We start from the raw sequence: 20,878 nt of genomic DNA, 5'->3' as shown, positions 1-20,878 counted from the left end.
CTCAGATAGTGGGGAGGTAGCCTAGCCATTGAGGCTGGGCCAAAAGAAGGACCACCATTCAAATGCTGGTTCTTTTGTCATGGACTATACACCTTGCAGGTTTTTAAATTCTACAGTGGCATGACAGATAACTCTGTGAGCAGAATGCTGTTGGCAAAATGTGTAAAATAATTCAGTGAAATTCAGTGCTGTAGGATGGATGCAAGGGCCAGTTAATTGATAATGAAGCAGGGAGTGAGGTAGAAACGAAGAACACAAAAAAGTATTTATAAAATAGAGGGTGAGAATTGATTCAAGAGACATTTAGGAACTAAACCAAATAAGATTCACTGACAAAATAGTAACTATATCAAGGTGACACCAAGAGAATTAACTTCTAAGTTTGGAAAGATTAAACAAGGTAAAGCAAAGTAGAAGTGGATCAGTTGTGAATAAAAGCTTGGGTGATCAGTCTGGCATAATACGTACAGATACTTTTAAGATGTCACAATAAAAATGTGCAATGGACACTTTATAATACGGTTTGGGAATTCAAAGAGAATTGTCATGGACCCGGGATGTAACTCAGAAGTGTAGCCATTGCCTAGAATGTACAAGGCCCTGGCTTTGATCTATGGCCACACACAAAATTAAAAATGGGAGGAAGTGTAAACTGGGGATCTATCCTTGAAGATCATCTGAATGCCGCCACTGTGAACAGAAGCCTTGAGTCCATTGCTCAGGGAAGTCATGCAGACAGAGGGAGGGTGAGGGAGCAGCTTAGGACCAACACTAAGGAATCTCATCTCCATGGAAACAAAGGAAAGCATGCTGAGGAGCAAGCAGAAAGGTCTGGGAAAGGAGTATTGTGTCATAAGATGAAGAACAGTCACTATCTCAGTGTGCTTGGAAATGTCTGGAAGGGATATTAATGAAGTGTAATCAAGAGTCTAAGAGAGATGAAAACTAGAAAATACTTGTTTAGTCTAGGATCAGCAGGAAATGAAGTGTTGCAAAAGTAAAATTCAATGAAACAGTTATTTTGAAAATCATACAGTTTACTGTCCCTATATTTTCCTGAGTGATCATGCTACTATACCAGTCCTTTCTTCTTTAACCTTTCACATATAAAAATCTCCATTTGGACATCTTACTCCATATCTTTTCATTAGGCCTCTTTTATTTAGCCTAATTAAGTGAACATATCCGCCTGTAAATTCTCTTTTGGAGAATTTAATAAAAAGCCATTTAAAATTACTACTATATTTGTCAGTATAGTTGTTCAAAAGTAAATTCTTGGCAGGTGTGGTGGAGAGCACAGCTTTTGAGAAAAGCCTGTCATCACAGTATCTGGGAAGCAGAAATAGGAGGCTAGAATTCCAGGATCACACCCAAGGCTACATGAGACCCTTGCAAGAAAACCAAAGGAAAAACATTGTTCCAGGTATTCATTTGCTGGTACATGCTGCACTTCTAGCCTTTTTTTCTGGTATACTTGGTAATTTTTTTCAGTGTGAGCTCACCTCTAGTGGGCATGGCTTCTGGGTGAGTCTTAAAGTCTTTGAACTGTGGGCACAAGACCACCAAGCTAACATATTTTGCTTTGTGGCGATATTGTAGTTTGACTATGAAGGACTTACCTTAAAGTTACTTATTTTTTCAGTTCAAGGTTTCTGAGTTAGAAGTGCTAATTTAGCCCGACACCCACAAATAATGTACACTGCAGTGTAGTTCTCATCCTAGAGCCTCTTTATCAAAGCCAAAGAGGCTTTTAAGCCAACACCCTTTCTCACTTGTTTCTATGTAAGAAATGAGAGCTCTAATTTATGCCACCAGAGTGTGTGGTGTGTGTGTGTGTGTGTGTGTGTGTGTGTGTGTGTGTGTAAGAGAGAGAGAAGAGAGAGGGAGGGGAAGAGAGAGAGAAGAGAAGAGAAGAATTAGTTAACTCTTCACCCAGCATTTTTATTCAACAAGCCCCGAAGCAAGGCTTCCTGTGTTGATTTGGTTCTCCATATTGATCAAAAGTGGGGGTTTGGGATGATATAAAAAGCTTTTCTAGTTATTTCTTAAAATATATAATTTTTGATGGCTGGTATGGAAGCTAGCATATGTTAGAACTCCCAAACCGTCAAATTTGGAATATGTATTTATGCAAATTTGAAGTCATATCCAGAGACAGAAATATGAATTCTTATGACACAATAATGACATTTGTAAAATTTTACATTTAGGAATCATATCTAAAGGTTTGGGGAAGATATGTATTTAAAATAACTTTCATATGCTGTTTTCTTAATCATTGCTATTTTCTGATATGCTTAATAGCTAAATTATTTCTATGAAAGTGTGAATGTTGTGTCAGTCTTGTGAAAAATACAGTACAATAATAGTTAAGGAAATGTTGGCCTAATTCAAGTTTCTGTGAAGAGGTAAATAATATGAAGAAAAGAAAATAATTTATTCTGAGTATTAAGCATAGTCTATAGAGTTGGGTATTTAAGAAGTGTTATTTTTACCATTTTAATTAAATATTATCCTCCATGAGTGATATGCAAATAATGTTTAATGCATGTGTTTTTATCAGTTAACTTCTGTTTGATCCTACTTTTTATGTGAACTAAAAAGTGAATCTTAGTCTATGTAGGATCAACACTCCATTCCCCCAAGTCTGTGTTTTAAAGTCCCTAGTGCTTCCCACGTATTAGGATGTAGGTAGGAGGGATGAATAGTTGGCCTGACTGATGCTGATTGAGCAGTCAGTATCCCAGTTTAGTGTATTTTCTTCCTTGTGCTGGTGAAACAACCCTTACTATCTTCTCAGTGATGACTCAGTACCATCTTCTGTTGTTCCTTACTCCCCTAAGCATGAAAGAATTCTGAAACTTTGCTTTCTCTATAAGCATGAAAGAATTCTGAAACTTTGCTTTCTCTATATTCTGAAGAGGGGAGAATGTGGGCTCTTCTTGCCTACATAATTCTGGACAATGTGCAACTTAGAACTAGTATAAGTTTGCTGGTCATGTAGAGAGCTAACAATGTCTTACCATAACCTGTATCACCTTTGTCTTGCCATAACCCTGTACCATATTTATCTAGTGTGTGTTGAATGCAAGAGGACAAAGATAGGAGGAACTTGACAGAGGTCCTCCAAATCCATCACTTGCACTGAGAATCATATCCCTTGAAAAAAAATATCAAATGTTTACCAATTTAACATCATTGTTATCTGCATACTGTGTACTATTCTTTCCTTGGGACAGCAAAACTTTATATGCTTCTTTCTGAATAGAGAAGGGTCATGGATAAACAAAACTGCCGACAACAACAAAACAAAAGAACAATGGTTGATATATTGATATATACATGGTTTTCTGCAGTAAAGAAATATGGGTAAGGAATAAGGCAAGGGAAGAAGCTTGTAAGATATAGAAGAAAAATGACAAGACTAACAGACCTCTCTATTTTTGTGACATTATATGATGTGGCTTAAAAGGAGCTTCATTTAGTGTTTCTGGAGCAAACTGATAGATTTTGTTGGAGGTGGTACTGAGGAGTGTTCTTTTCCTAGTAGAAACCAAATGAGACCTCTTACCTTACAGTCTTTTATTTATTGGTTTATCTCTATAAAGAAATGGTGTGGTTCAACTCAAAATTAAAATGTGAACTTAAGAGAAACGATATTTAAGGCTCTAAAGAAATAAGTCAGTTATTTCCTATAAAACCAATGTTACACCAGGAGTTGGTGGCTCATGCCTTTAATTCCAGCACTCAGGAGGCAGAGGTAGGCCTCATCTACCAGGCAAGTCCCAGGACAGGCTCCAAAACAGTACAGAGAAACCCTGTCTCAAAAAAAAAAAAATAAACCAATGTTCCATTCATTTGCTCATGTGAAAATTATCTCCTGCACTTTATTGCATTTGGCTCTCATATTATTTTTTTAAGTATCTATTTTTATTTTGAGCGATGTGTGTGTGTGTGTGTTCATGTGAGTATGTGCATGTGAGTACAGGTGCCTGCACAGTCCAGAAGAGGGTGCTGGATCTCCTGGAGCTGTAATTACAGGAGGTTTTGAGCTGCCTGATATTGGTGCTATCGACCAAACTTGAGCCTTCTGCAAGAAACATATGCATTCTTAATCATTGAGCCATCTGGGGTCTCTTTGATGTTACCAAATGTGGTTGTAATGGTTCTTTTAAATATTTCATAGGTGTCTCAAGGAGTTACTTCTTTGGGATCTGCTCCTAGAGAGTTCTGTGTTCTTTGGAGAGCATTGTGATACCTAAAACCTACATGTATTCTTTGTGCTCCCAGGTGATATTTTAATTTCTAGATATCTATCTATCTCTACTGAAAGAGTTTCCTGCTTAGTAAATGACCTTCTTTTGAAGACATACCTTAGGGTGTCTATTATGCAATGTTGCCTTTGAGTCTAATCTTCCTATAAGTGGCTAATGGTGTTGGGCACTGTGGTTACCATGGGGATAGTTGGGTATTTCTGAACAGCCCAAATACAGACAAATAGCTCATTTCACAATATGGCCTCCGTACAGCATTCTGGGCAATTGCTGGATCACATGGTATGATATCCTTTCTTGAAGCAAGGCTACTGTGCAGATTTCAGGTTATCTACCCGTGTGGACTATAAACCTATATGGACTGTGAAACTTTAGTGCTGATTCCAAGTCCACAATGATTCAGAAATGCTGGTGCTTTCTCTCCAACTCATATTGCTACAAACAGGAGACACATTTTGTGTCACCCAAAAAGCCACAGTGACAAATACTGTGTTTTGTTTCTCTTACTAAGCTGTTGGCACAGGTCTCTGAATATGGAAACATTTCAGTCCCTTTCTTGGTCATCTTCAGTAGTTTCCAGCAATCACTCAGTGCAGAATTATACTGCATACCTGCTGCTTTGGCTTCTTTTTTTGTGAAAGAGGAAGTTTATGCTGGGTATCTATTCAGCATCTTGGATCTCCCTATACAAATTTGAACTACAACCCCCATGTGTTGCAAGTGACACCCCATTGATCTCTGACTACAGGTTGGCCTTTGTTCCTTAAATGTTTTTGAAGTACTTTATTGATTGAGCATGAGAAGCAGTTGTCTGTTTCAATGTTGTTTGCTTCTCTTCCTCCTTTCATAGTGTTTGAAATGAGGTCATCTTTCTCCTGAACTTCTCTTTTCCTTTTGTATGCACCATGTCAAATGAGACCAACAGTAACCAAGTCATGAGCTTGCTTTGCTCAGTCTCTCATTTCCAGTTTATCGGAGGTGACAGTTTCTCCCAAGTGCATAGCATGAGTTGTCACTGTTCTAGTAGCAAATAGTTTACTCACTAAGTCAATAGCCTGTATTTTTGACTGTGTTATCTAGGTACCTTTGTCCCTGAACCCAATTTCTGTTAGTCACTCTGCCAGTGTGATAATGGACTGCTCCTAAATCCCAGTGGCCTATCTACAACAGAGTTTGTGGAGTTACCTGTTCCTAAGTTACCTGTTGTCCTCTTCTAGGTTTTAGTGACTTTCCAATCCTCATATCTTGAATGATAGAACAGCCACTGTTGGCAGAATTATAAAAATTAATTTTTAAAAAAACTATTTAAATACAGTTTGCTTTACCTTTGCTCGTTTTTCTTGGGACAAAGTATATAGCCAAGCTTGATGTCAATGAACAAACAGATTTAATTCCTTTTTAGGGATTAAAAGCATATAAATAGTTACAGACACCTCATCTACCCCATCTATGCTTCATTTCCATCAACTATAATCTAAAGTTCTGTAGTTACAAGACATGGGCAGAACTCAGCAAAATCCCTAGATATATTTCTTAAGAGTGATTGCATAAAAGTCATCATGTACTTTCTATGGGATTATTACATTATTCACTGAATTGTAATGTGTTTATTGTTCAGTTTGAAAATCTAAAAATGAGGGCCAGTGAAATTGCTCAACAGGTAAAAGTGCCTACCACCTCTCATGAGGATAAGTGTTTTAGAGCCAGGATCCACATGATGGGAGAAGAGAACCAACTTTTCCATGTTATTCTTTGGCCTGTGCCATACATATGCACATACAAAATAAATCAATTAATGTAAAAAAATAAAAATTAATAACCTAAATGCTATTTGAGAGAAACAAAAGGTATTGCATTGATTAGTATATCACAATGGGAAAGTAGACTCACTAAGGAAAAACATGAATGTTAAAATCAGAACCTAAACTTTTTCTAGCTGTAGGAACTATTATGCAAAAGCTAAGATGACGGCAATAGTTTTGTTTGTTACACTATTTTGTGTGCATTCATATGTAGGCCAGAGTAGGCCTTGTAGGTGTTGGTTCTCTCTTTCCACCATGTGAGTCTTAGGGATCAAACTCAGGTCTTTATGCTTGGTACCTTTACTAGCTGAACCACCTTGCCAGCTGAGCCTCCCACCAGCCAAAGGGTTTTTTGTTTTGTTTTGTTTTATTTGTTTTTTAATGGAAGGAAAATATGTGGAGTCTAGCAAGCATAATAAAAGAGACATCTTGGGAAATGAAGTAAATTTAAGCTAATAATGACAAACACACAAAAGTGGTCTATGTATAAGAATAGAACATTCATTACCTTGTTTCCACTAAAAAGGTATAATCAGCCAATATATAATGTAATTCAAAATAAACATAAATCATTATAAAAACTGTCAACCCTAAATCGGGGGATAGGAAACATCTCACATAGTTCTTGTTACTTGTCCCCAATACCATTTGGCAATAAAAGATAGTTACAGCCCTTTCCCATCTAGCCTGGAACAAACCTTCAGAAGCCCCAACACAAATTCCAAATCCTTTGTATTGTCATTATTCATTGACTTAATTAATTTGGCTTGAAATATGTAACATTTCTGATACAGCCATATCTTAATGAGACTTAACTAAACCATGTTTAGAAGTTAGCATTTGACAGAGCTAGAGATGTAGCCCAGTGATTAAGAACACTTAATAGACCAGTTCCCAGCACCCACATCATTGGCTTATAACTGCCTATAACTCCAGAGTGGGGGCTCTGTCTGCTCTCATTCCAGACCTGGTCTACCCACAAAATTCTGCTGAGAGAGCAAGGAAAAACAACCAGAAAGTGTTCTAGATATGGTTGCACTGAAGACTGTTAATGGTTGTGTAAGTAGTCTCCCCATTGTATTAAGAACAGAAGACAGGTTAGTGGGTTGAAGCAAGGGTAAGAAGTAAGAAGCAGCAATTACATATAACATAGTGAGTCTCTTGGGAAGTTTTACTGTGGAAAGAGAGAAGAGAAAGACAGCTGAGCGTAAGAGGCAGTTTTCCCTTTATACATTCGTTTAGGTGTGAAGTTTGTAGAGCATGCATGTCACACCAAGAAAATAAAGCTAGCTAAGAAGAGGGACTAAGCAGTAGTATTAGAGGCAAGGTATTGAATCCAGTAAAAAGAAAATTGTACCAAGATAACTTAAGTGCTTTTGTAATAAATGGGAAAATAAACCAGCCTCTAAGTATTAAAGCATTTTAATATAAAGACTTTTAATACATCATAAATTTATCCATAGGTTCAATGTAGTTCCAGTAAAAATTTTAGCTTTTAAACCAAAACCTGACAACGTAATTCTAAACTGTACATAGTCATGGAAATGGTCAGGAATGGCCACAGCACTATTGACAAGTAACAATAACATAGAAGGATTTCAACATCAGATACTGTGTCATTCTAAGGTTGCAGGCTGTGATTATGGGGCAGGACAGACAACACACTGATGGGCTGGAATAAAAACCCCCAAACAGACACATACTGGCAAGTTCACAAAAGTTCACTTTGGTACAGTTCACAAAAGAAAATGGTTTAGTTTAAAAAAAAAAAGACAAGACTAATTAAGCAAGAGAATTAAATTCATCTATAAGAGATCCCACTCAATAGAATCAGTTTCAGAAACATGATGTATTTGTAATAATATGAAGTATAAAATAATGCCGACATAATGACCCTGGAAAAAGACAAGAGTTCTTAAATACAAAAGGGACCTCCATACAATAAAAAATGTTATCAAATTAAGAACTTATTCCATCAATGGATGATATGAGACGAGTGAAAAGGCAAAACAGAGTAAAGAAAATTAAGTGTAACACATTTACTCAGCACCAACAAATAACTTGGTTAAATAAAAATGTCCCCATGCCTATAAGAAAAATGGCAATTTAAATGAAAATAAATGGGCTCACTCAACTGTATCTTTTATAAAATGAGAATGGCCATGGAAAAATAAAAACATCTAGATAAATCAAATAATTGTGTATAACTTGGTTTTACTCAGGACTATTTGGCTATACTTGGTGCTATAACACAAATACCACAGACTGGGAAATTTAAAAGAAAGAATTTTTCACATTTTTTTGGATGCAGGAAAGCTCCAGTTCAGGTCCCAGAAAGGCCAGTGTCAGATGAAGGTCCAGTCTGCCAGGCTTCCTTATAGGAGTGAGTGCAGTCCTCACTGGCAGAAGAATGTAAGAATGGAGGGGATGCGTTTCATTCCCTTCAGCCTTTACAAAGGTGACTAATCCTATCTATTCCTGAGAGTCTGCCCAGGATTTCATCAGCCCACCCTCATCTCCTCATACTGTTGCTTTGGGGAGTTGAGGTTCAGTAGGAGCTTTGGAAGAGATAAACATTCAAAGCATAATAAGGGTTTTGTTGTTGGTTCCTGTTTGTTTGTATCCCAAGCCTCTTTTGTCTTCTGTATATATCTGTATCTCTGTATATGTTACAGCTATTAATGAGCCAAGGGCCATTCAAATGTTGTTCACTGATCTTGTCACAGTGAGGAGAAAAGACGTAAACTGACTATTCTCCCCAAACTTATCCTAGCTTGAGAAAACTTTCCCCAAGGCTTTAGCAGAAACTCCAGAGATTGGTGTGAAAGAAGATGAGACAAGCAGATGAGGAAGAAGGTAGCCATGATTAACATCAGTTAACTGTGTTTGAGCTAAGGGATTGTGCTCAGTGTTTGAAGTGGATCACCTGGATTAATCCCCACAGCTTCACAGATTGGCTAATGCTGAGGTTAAATAATAGGAACTGTTCTACCATACCTCATTCTACTCTAAGCTGTCTCTCCCAAATGATTATATTTGGGAAGAGAAGAGGTTTCTCCTGTTTCCTAGCCACAAAACTAATCCCATAATTACCCCACATTGCTTTACCAAGTCGACCTCCTGACATTCCCTTAACTTTGTTTTTTACTTTTTTAAAAATTTTAATTAGAAACAAGCTTGTTTTACATGTCAATCCCTCTCCCTCCCCTCCTCCCCTGCTCCTCACCAATCCCTTATCCCATCCCCCTTTCTGCTCCCCAAGGAGAGTGAGGCCTTTCATGGGGATCTTCAAAGTCTGTCATGTCATTTGGAGCAGGACCTAGGCCCTCGCCCTATGTGTCTAGGCTGAGAGATTATCCCTCTATGTGGAGAGGGCTCCCAAAGTCCATTCATGTACTAGGGATAAATACCAATCCACTACTAGACATCCCCTTAACTTGGACACCTTCTTGGCATTGAGACCTAGAAAGATGCAAGGTAGAGAATGAGAAGTGGTCCAGGTACAATGTGAGAGGGAGGAGAGTCTGATGGGCATCATGAGAAGATGCCATGGTAACATCCTCTAATCCATGACAGTCACTATTTTGGTCAGGAGTTTGTAATCCCAGTGCTGGTAGATGTAACACTTACCTGGGGCTGGTGTACTTTATATGCTTAGGTGTGGTTTACCATTTAGTTTTTGTAGAAATATTAGGGAATAATTGAGGTTTCTGGGATTTTCATATGTTTTTTGTTTCTTCTCACTTTAACAGACCACATTTCTATCACTTGGAATATGTTACAGAAACGGATACCATATGCACCTCATAAATATTTTAATTTTAACAAAATGTAAAGTCACCCTCTCTCAGGGAATCCAATCTTACACTAAACCAAGAAAAAAATGTTTTCCTTGTGTTTTGCAGAGTTTGAGTAATGAGATGAGTACAGATGATGAGAATGAATACACAGAAGAAAAGGACAGCTACATCTGTGCAGTGTGCCTGGATGTGTACTTCAACCCTTACATGTGTTACCCTTGCCACCACATCTTCTGTGAGCCCTGCCTACGGACTCTGGCCAAAGACAACCCTGCAAGCACTCCCTGCCCACTCTGCCGGACCATCATTTCTAGAGTCTTTTTCCAGACAGGTAAATGTTCTCTTTGGCTGTCATCAGCACCTAATGTTTTCTCATTATCCTCTTGGTTTTAACCCCAGAGGTAGGTATCATATAAATTATTGTGAAGTTAGTGAAAACATACACAAAGTGTTGCTCTAGTTTATAAAACCGTACTTGGCCAACTAACAGAACTATGCCAGAACCACGGGTTAAAGTAGCTGACCCCTAACTCTGCACTCCTGCATCCTAGCCACCTGTCATTCTGTCTCTATAGACACCTTTAGGGTGAAGGAAATTCCATCTGAAGCAACACTGTTGCCTTCTTACTTTTTCTTATCTGCTGCTTGTTCTGTAGCCCCCATATCTGAGGACAGTTAGTAAGCCTTTTACCCAAACTCACAAATCCCTTAAGTAAGGAATGCCCAGTCTTTGACACTGTGGTATGATGTTGTTAATTACAAATGTGTTGGATCACACTGAGACCTATCCAGAGATGAATGCAGCGGTGGGCAATGGGTCTTATGCACCTGCTCCAATCATTCCTGATGCGGCCAAGCTCTTTTCTTTTCTTAAGCAAGTAGGAGTAACATACTGTTTACCTACTTGTGTGAAGATGGCATATAGCCATCTTAATGGAGTTTCTCCCATGTTGATGGAGGGATACAAACTAATGCACATGAACTTAGAGAACTAAGGGAAGTGGCAGCAGTCACTCCTGTGTACTATAGAGAGGAGGGGGCTTTCTGTCTCCATGTTTTGTCCACAGACCAACAGAGTCGAATAGAGATCAATGTATGTACTTTATTAATGGTAAAATAGAAGAGCTTAAACAGCAGTTTTATTCCCTGAAAGAAATCAGAGGACCCACCATCCATCTGGGTGAAGCCATGTGGTTGGAGACCCCAGCCCAGGCTGCTGTGCAAAGGCTTACAAAGCTCTCTAATCAGACAGTGAAGAGAAAGTAAAGCTGTCGTCCTCTCATCTGCCTAGTGCAAGGCGACTGCTGCACACAATCACTGAAACCTCATGACCAAGATGAGAGAAATAGAAGTTGCATGGAACTCAGACTGCATACTTCTAGAGGTGGAGATACATAAGCTGCGGGGTCCTACAGAGTAACTGCAGTTTGATGGGGTTTTAAATGCTCACACCATATGAGGAAAAATACAAGTAAATCTTTAAAGAAGGGATTTTCATTATCCATTAATAGAAAATACAAATTCTCAATGATAACTAAAGGAGTTTCTGGCACCTAGCCCTATGAGAAATTTTGTGTGACGTCTCTGGAACATATCAAGAGGAAACAATATCCTTAAAAGCATCCTCAAAGAAAATTGCAGCATCAAAATTTCTCTTTGTTGCTCATGGTATTATAAATAAAACCAGAGGAAGTATCAGTATAAATTAGATAAAGCCATATTGCTAATTCCTGAAACAATATGGTTCGGTTTTCTTGTTAAAATAATTTTAAGTAGTAAGCTCAGGCTCACTCATATTCCCCTGCCATTTTAAAGTGGCATCTAATGAATGTCTTTCCACACATTGTGTCTGTGCACATATACATGTTTAAGCTTTTATCATTGTCATCCAAACTGTCAGATAATATGAACATTTTCTAACTTGTTTCCTTGATTAACACAAAGTCCTTGAGCTTTTTTGTGATGACACCGTGTCCTACTTTGCCCATTTACCTTTATAGAATATTTACACATTTTATTTATAATTTTATTTATACATGTAGCATTTTGTTATGATGAACTTGCAGAAGTAAAGAGAGTAGTTAACACCTGCGCTTTAAGGTAGTACATTATGAATTGCATTAACAGTAGTGTATGTGGTCTTGTTTCTACAGTCTTGGCCATCAGGTTTCCATTTTAAATTCCTGACCATTGGAATGTTCTGTATATTTAGTGCCAATTGTTGTCACATGTGGAAAACAATCTTCTCCTTTTGTCCTTACACTTTATTTTTGGTTATGGTACTTTATGAATGTGCCAAATTTCTAGATTTTGTTTTTTGTTGTTTGGTTTGAGGTTTTTTGTTTGTTTTGTTTTGCTGTTGTTGTTGTTGTTGTTGTTGTTGTTTTTCTTTTTTGTAGTGTGGGGTGTTTAACTATTGTCTTTTTAGTTAAAACTTAGATATTAAAGGCCCTACTAACTACACAAGTTTATAAGCCTTCCCTTTACCTGTGTTTTAAAGTTACATTTTGTCCTCATTTTCCCATATTTCCTAAGGTGTTTTATTTACCTAAGGATAAAATACCATTTTGCAATCCTTAGGCATATTCCCAGACAATATTTAATAAGTTATTCTTTCTGAACTGTCTTCCTTTGAAAAACAGCAGTAACTCCTAAAACATCTCTCTTGGCAGCTGTTCTTTTCCATATATCTTACTGCCTTGTCATAAATATTACTTCACCTCTTGTTATTTTAGTATTCCTATTTTAATGACACATAGAGTAAGTTTAAACTAGTTTGAGAATGAGTGGCATTTTCGTGGAAATTTTTATAAGCTTTATAATTCCCTAGCTCTGCACATTTCATGGTAACTTTATGTCCATATATTCAGTGGTTGCTATTGTAACATTGATTTTTTTCTTCCTCAGTTTCTGCTATTTCTCTGGATGTTAGGAAAGTCACCTAGTCTTCAGTTCTGTTCCCATCATCTGACTGAGTGTTTGGAATTATTTAGTGAATAAATTAATCATATAAATTACCTATTGTCATCATTCTGATGGTGGGATTGTTCTTGCCAAAGGCTACAGTGAAAAAGCTATCCTTTATAGCAAGTGAAGATACTACATGATGGATAAGGAGTCCCTTGTGTCATATTTCTGTTAGGTTAGCTCAATGGGTAGAAATACAAAGATACACATTCCAGAGTTAGCCTGTGGAGTGCTCTTTAGTGAAATAATGTCCTTGTACTTGAACTATAACTTTCCCTAATTATATGTTCTTGCTTAAATTACTTAGTGTCATCTGATAGTGTTAGCTACTTAATGACGATAAAAGTTGAAAAGTTGAAGTGAGATAGGCTATATGAAAGAAATGACAGAGGCATCAAGATCTTCTTAGAAAAATAGGTATAAAGATAGACTGTTAAAAGTTGTAAGAAAAAAAATGCCACCTTTGTAATGGGTGCTGTTGGTTACTAATTAGTATCCATAAGCACCTTCTTTCTTCCTAACTGAGCATTGAGCCCTCTTAACAAAGGCCGCTGAATCCCGGTAGGAATCCCATCATCTGTGCCTTGGTAGTCTGTCCCACTGGACAGCAGTTGGATCACAAATGAGTGTGTGGTCTGTTCAATGAGATGGGAAGAAAATACATAGGAAGAACTGTTTTCTGTTTCTTTGGGCATAAACAAAAGTGTCTAACTGTTATTTGCTAGTAGACATCTTCTGAGAAAGTGGAAAATCAGCCTTAGTATGAAGACATTAATATGGATATCAGAGCTGAGAAAACTATATAAAATGGGATTGGAATAGCATTGTTGATCTACTAGTCAAACAAGTCTAAAGTCAGGTTTTAGATTTCCTATTATATAAAATAATAAATTTGCTCATTAACTAGGGTAATTTTTATTTAAATTAGAAATAATCTTACTTTACATATCAATCATCTCTCAGACTTGATACATAGGGGAGGTCCTAGGCCCAGCCCCAAATGATGTGAGACATGGGAGGATGGAAGGTAGAGGTAACTAGGTAACTAGGTAACTAGGGCAGTTTTAATAGATTTAATAGATTTCCTGCTTACTTCAACTAAAATTAACTTAACAGACCAGGCATGATAATTCACTCTTTTAATCCCAGAACTCAGGAGGTGAAGGAAGTGGAATTTTGGGAGTCTGAGGTTAGCCTGATCTACAGAACAAGTTCTAGGACAACAAAGGCTATATAGTAGGCCCTGTCTCAAAAAAAATAAAAATAAACAAAATAAAAAACCAGCAACTTAACTGATAAAAATCATACTAATTTTAAAAATAATCATAAGGAAACTAAAACTGATGGTTGATACACAAAAATTCACAGGTGCGATGGGTAGAAGACAGTATAAAAACTAGTCAATAATATTTTAAATTAAAGAAATAGTAAAATGGACATGTGAAGTCGTGATATATTGGTATCTTTAACCTCTATCAACATAACCATTTAACTAGAGAAAATTTGTTTTTTCAAATCACATTAACCTAAGTTCATAATGCAAATGGGGAAGGGTTTATGGTTCAGTGGGCTAATACTCTTGCTGCTCTTTCAGCAAGACCTTGGTTCAGTCACCAGCACCCACATTGTGGCTCACAACCATCTCTAACTCCAGTTCCAGGTGATCAGACACCCTCTTCTGACCTCCACAAGAATCAAGTGTGCAAGGCAAAATCCCCTGTCTTAGATGACTACATCCAGAAACACATACATACATACAAACATACATACACACACACACACACACACACACACACACACACACACACACAAATAAACAACCATAGAAGACAGTCAAGGAAAAAACAGCCAAGAAGGTCCTTCTTAGGGTAGAGTGAGCCTCAAAGAAAGATAAGGACACTCTGCCCCTGCACTAGAGCGTCAGAGGATCTGACCCTAGGGCAGGTTTTGCCTCCCAGAATTGAGAACAAACACTGGTGGAGGGGACCATAGCTAAGAGTGCAGGGTAAGAACTAGGTGAGAAAAGTGACCTCTCTCAACTGTGTATCCAACTCACTGAAGAATTAAAAAGATGGCAACCACTAAAACAAGACCCAAGAAAAAGAAAAACCTGCATATCCCTGGTTAATTGATTGGTTTTATACGAGTGCCAAAAATTAGCTTTAATTGTGATTGACCATATGCGTCTGGTACAACTGTTTACCTATCTGGAAAAGAATGAATTAGACTCCTGCCTCACAACATGTGAATATATGTTAATTCTAGAGCAAAACCAAAAATGTAGAGCCAGCTAAAAATAGAGTCTCAGAGGAAAGCGTGTCTTTATCTTTGTGAACTGTGATTTAACAGTGTTTTCTTAGATACAACACCTAGGGCACTGTCATTCAAAGGAAATAGATAAATTAGACTGCATCAAAATTAAAAACAGTCTTTAAAGTAGATACATCAAAAGGGGGAGGCGGATGAGGATCTTCTTGCTAGCATTCTGACTAATAGACTCAAGGTCCATGTTGTGAGAGACCCTGTAAATTGCACAGAACAGGGGAATGTCTCAGATATTGGAATGGAGTCACAGAGTCAGTACATCTACTATAAAATCACTCACTACTCCCCACCCATTTCCTATTCACAATACTCCCGGATCCTAGAGAAAGGTTACTACCCTTGTCCTAATATTTTTCTCTTCTCAGCCAACCTTCCCCTATTGACTACCTCCTCAACCTCCGGTTCCAGTACTCTGGACTACAGTGGAACTCAGAAGGGATAAGCAGATACAAAGAAATAGTATTAGCTAATTATCACCCTTGTGTGTGGAAATCTCACAACAAGCAGGGGAATAGCATTTACACTAAACCTGAGACTCTAAGCACTAATGGGAAACATGATATACCATCAGAGATGTTTTTGCCCTCACAGGGAGGCTACATGAATTTAGGCAGCAGGGTAGCCACATCCTGTAGCTTTTGGGACATTCCCAAATAATTCTGAATTATTCTGTTTCTGTCTGACCTTCTGATGTCCTACGTGACTCCATCCAGGACATACAGCTTATCACCAAAAATATCACACTTTTTCTATCCTCTTTTTAGTGTGACCATGTGTGATCTGTCTTGGTCATGTCCAAATTTGTAGGAAGGTCATTTCATAGTTTCTCTGAGTCGACACCACTAAGTCTCCTCTATTAATTATTATTTTAATGTGGTTCTGGGTTTACTTATATTCATGCCTCTATTATTCCGTTTTTTTTTCAATTCATCTCATATAGAATAATCTCTGCCTCTGAAACTCGTACTGATTGTATCAGGAAGGCTATTTGACTGTGTCAATTTGTCTTCTACAGCAGTCACTCCTAAGCTTCAATATATGGAAATGAATTTTTATTATGAAAAGAAATAACAAAATATTCACGGTATTTAAAGTATGGCTTCTTGGAGTTCTGTCATCTTTGTACCACCTTTATAAACTTTACTCTGGTCACATATCAGTAGTTATTTTTCTTACCAAAATAATTGTTAAGTGTTTATTTTAGCCTTATCCTTAGCAATATGTCTGTGACTTTATTGATTTGATGGTCTAGTTTATATCCTCTATTATACCTTCAACATAAGTGATAACTATAAATGTTCAATCTTATCTACTATCACTTCGAATATTAATGGCTTACAAACCAATATCTGTAAAACATTGGCTCATACATATGGAGATTCATCTCTGGAAATAAAAGCCCTGAAATGACTTAACAGAGTTCCTGGGAGTGAGCTAGGTAAAAAGAGCAGATCACCCACTGTAGTTTTAGGAGATGGCATCTCCAGTGTTGTTCAGGCTAACTCTGCCTGCTGGCTCAAGGAAACATCCAGCCTAAGGCTCCCACAGAGCTGCAGCTACTAATGTATACCACCACCTTCTTTATTTATTTTCCTTCCATTTTTTCATTGACCTTGGCTGTACCACTTGATATTTTTAACAATTGAAGTGTGTTGCTTTAACTATTTTTACACAATAATGTGGCCCAGTGTGGTGGGTCATACCTCTACGCATAATTTGGGAGGCTGAGATAGAAGGACCACTGGGAGCTTCAGGACAGGACAGGCTATATAGCAGTTGGGGATACAGAGTAAAACCTTGTCTCTCGATCACCTAAATTAACTAAATAACTTAAACAAATCAGGAACATGGAGTTGTAATAGTGGAAAGGGAGAATAAAGTTGTATTTCTTCTTACAATAAAAGAATTCTGGATTTTGTTAAGCCATGGTTATCTATTAATCACCTCTGAGGAACCACTAATGAATCCTTTCTATAGCTTTCAAAAACCTTGTCCTAAAAAGTAAAATGCTTAGCATTTTGTCTGCAGCATTCTAAGAGCCCCCAAAATGTTAGTGTTAAACTGGGTTCAATTAGGTAGATTTCCTTTTGACTTTTCTATCGTGTGCAAAATTGTCATTCCTGAATAAAGCTTAAATAATTTTTCAAAGTTCTAAAGCTACCAAAAGACTTGGTAATCCAGAATAAATATAATTGTCTGAGGTAAAATGTTTGGTTAAATGTTGTGACAATAAAAAGTAGTTTTCCATGCCAGGAGGTGGTGGTGCAGGCCTTAAATCCTAGCACTCAGGGAGGCAGAGGCAGAAGGATTTCTGAGGCCAGCCTGGTCTACAGAGTGAGATCTAGAACAGCCAGAGATATACAGAGAAACCTTGTCTTGAAAAACCAAAAAGGGAAAGGGGGAAGGGGCAGAGTTTTCCATTTTGTTCTTTATCCATTCTTCTGTTCAGGGGAATCGAGTTATTTCCTATCTCTGCCTATCATGAAGAGAGCAATAATGAACATGGGTGAGCAAGTATCTCTGTGATAACATGGGGTATATGCCCATGAGTGGTGTAGGTGGATCTCAAGGCAGATTGATTCCCAACTTCCCAAGGAACCACCACACTGATTTCTTTTGTGGCTATAGAAGTTTTCACTCCTACCAGCAATGGAGGAGTGTTCCTCTATTCCACGTCCTCTTCAGTATGAACTGTCAGTGGTGTTATTGATCTTAGCTATTCTGACAGGTGTAAGACAATCCACAATGCCAGAGAAGCTAATAAACAAGAAGGACCCTAAGAGAGGAATCTCAAAGTAGTTTTGATTTACATTTCCCTGATAGCTAAGGATGTTGAACATTTGTTTCTCAGCCATTTGCATTTCCTCTATTGAGATTTCTCTGTTTAGATCTGTATCCCCTTTTTAACTGGGTTATTTGTTTTCTTGATATTTAGTTTCTTGAGTTCTTTATATATTTTGGATATTAGTTCTCTATCAGATATATAGTTGGTGAAAGTATTTCCCATTGTAGGCTGCTGCTTTGTATGAATGACAGTGTCCTTTGGCACGCAGAAACTTCTCAGTTTCGTGAAGTTCAACTCATTAATTGTTGATTTTAGTGCCTGTGCTAACAGTGTTCTGTTCAGAAAGTGATTTCCTGTACCAATGAGTTCAAGCTTATTCCCATTGTCTCTTCTGTCAGGTTCTGTGTATCTGGTTTTATGTTGAGGTCTTTGATCCTTTTGGAGTTGAGTTTTGTGTAGGCTGATAAGTATTCTTTTGGGATTCTATTTGATTCTTCTACATGCAGACATCCAGTTTGACTGATCAGCACTATCAAAAGAGAAACATAAACACCATGCCAGCCACAAACACTTTACCTGCATTCCTTCACTACCTATAAGATATGATAGGGCAATGTTGACATAAACTTATGGGATTAACCAACCAATAACAGATTTGACTTAAGGCCCTTGGGATTGAATGTATCTCCAACACTGCTTGGGTGACTAGTAACCTGACACTAGAAAGGCCAGGACCTATAGAAAAACAAAATACCACTGGTCTAAAAATGAGGGGAAAATGTTGTGATAAAATATCTCCTGATAATATTCAGCTACACTCAAAAATTAGTGTCTTGTTCAGCCATCATCAGAGAAGCTTCCTCATGCAGCAGATGGGAAACAGAGATAGAGCCCCACAGCCAGACATTAAGCAGAGAGTGAGAGACCTTGGAACACTCAGCCCTACAAGGGATATGCCAGTAAAATCCCCCCCCCCCCCCCCCCCCCCAGGCTCAGGGAACCCTACAGAAGTGGAGGGGGAAAGAGTGGAGGAAACCAAGAAAACAAGGCCCTCTAAATAAACATGAGCAATGTTCACATGAACTCACAGAGACTGTAGCAGCTTGAAAGGGGCCTGCAGGGGTCTGTATCAGTTTTTAGTGTTTTTATGAGATTCCTGAGTTTGCCAAAGAGTGGATCTCTGACTCTTATGCCTTTTCTTGCACTTTTTTTTTCCTTCTGTTTGTCTTGTTCAACTTCAATGTGATAGTTTTTGTTTTGTCTTATTGTGCTTCATTTTGTTATATTTTAAGTGAATGAGTAGAAAACCTAAGCACTAAGGTAAAGGTTAACAACAAAACTCTCATTTATATCTTCTTGGAGAGGGAAAAACAGTTTTCTCCAATGGAGTGATACTAGGAATATTAACCACTTCAGGGCAGGCCTCATGTTCAGGAATAGTTGACCAACATATAATGGACTCCACAGTTTTTCTGTGTGTTTTTATTTGGTTACAGTTTGGAGGCTTTGTGGTTGTTTTGGTTGGTGTTTTGTTTTTTTGGTTTAGGGTGGTTTTGTTGTTGTACTGGGTTTTGGTTTTTTTGAGAAAATTTGTGGTAGGTGAAGAGAAGAATATTATCAAAATGTATAATATATATATATATATATAATGTATATCAAGATATATTAAAAATTAAGAAAGTAAAAGTCTTTTTTCTTTAACCTCTTAACTAAAGAGTTAAAATATCATCATAACTCTTTCTCTACTCTGGCACACCATTACATTTAATTATATTATAAAAACCAAATATTGTGCTACCAAATTATAAAGGGAAAAATGTAATCAACCAAACAAAATTTCAACAAAAGTTTATCTTGGTAATAACAAGAGCTCCTAAATATTAAAAATCCACTAAGCATAGGTTACTCTCGATGATGACTGAGTTATAAACTCTAACTCCATTTTGACAACATGACAAAGTGAGCATGGGTTTGTTTTTGTCCCTGTTTTGTGTCTCTTGAGGATAAATTATTTAGTTGCAGAATGGTACCTCCCCACAGTAGATTTAATTGTGAGTGAATGATTCACAAGGAAAGGTATGAAAATCAGATTCAGAGTTACTTGGCAAGCATGTGTAGGTTAAGATTCCTCAGAATTCAATGAGAGTCCTGGTTGGCTGTTTTCCCAGCGTGCAAATCCCTTAGGATTCCCAGTAAGTAGCAGATCTTCAATTACCACATAGTAAGAACTCCCCAGGCCTGAAGAACTAGCCCAGTGATTAAACTGCTCTATCTTACCTTCTGTATTTCTGTAATTGAAACTGGTAACTTTCAGTCGAATCTAGACTGTAACAACAGACCCAACTTTACCTTGTTCACACCATTTTGATGTGTCTTGAATGTATACAAAATGCATTTTAATAGGAGTGTTTCAAATGGAACTTTCTCATGCTTCTTGAAGAGGTGCAAATAATTATTGCCCTGGAGTCCTGAAAATAGCTTGGAAGCAGTTTGTGAATTTTCATTGCTTTGCAACAAAGTATGTCCTAATGTAAAACATGTCAACCCACCTCCATTCCTGTGTAAAGAAGGGAGAGAGCGCAGATGTGCTTGACATAGTTTCTTAACTCAACCTCACTCTTTCCATTGCTAAGCAATGCAAGGAAACTATTTGGATTATATACCCTAGAAAGTGGCAAACAACATTCCAAGAACACTTCATAAAGCAGTGGTTCTCAACCTTCCTAATGCTGCCACCCTTTAATACAGTTCCTCATGTTGGAGTGGCCATCAACCATAAAATATTTAGTTGCTACTTCATAACTGTACTTTTGATACTGTTAAAAAATTGTGATGTAAATATCTGGTGCGCGGCCTCCAAAGGGGTGGCAACCCACAGGTTGAGAACCACTGCTTACAGCATCAGTAAATTTAAATCAAATGGAG

General features: G+C 37.6%; 1 protein-coding gene across 2 annotated transcripts in view; it reads left to right on the top strand.

Moving 5' to 3' along the window:
• Rnf180 (ring finger protein 180) overlaps nucleotides 1-20,878 on the top strand; it is a 135,830-nt gene that overhangs the window by 77,588 nt on the left and 37,364 nt on the right. For both annotated transcript variants that reach the window (XM_035439137.1, XM_035439136.1), the window contains one exon: nucleotides 9,982-10,207. In XM_035439137.1, coding sequence (XP_035295028.1) covers nucleotides 9,982-10,207 — 226 coding nt within the window. The remainder of the gene's footprint in view (nucleotides 1-9,981; nucleotides 10,208-20,878) is intronic.

The sequence above is a fragment of the Cricetulus griseus genome, chromosome 2, assembly GCF_003668045.3.
Source record: "Cricetulus griseus strain 17A/GY chromosome 2, alternate assembly CriGri-PICRH-1.0, whole genome shotgun sequence".
In the NCBI taxonomy this organism is placed as follows: domain Eukaryota; kingdom Metazoa; phylum Chordata; class Mammalia; order Rodentia; family Cricetidae; genus Cricetulus; species Cricetulus griseus.
Note: the sequence above shows the minus strand (reverse complement) of the source record. Positions and strands in the feature narration are given on the sequence as shown.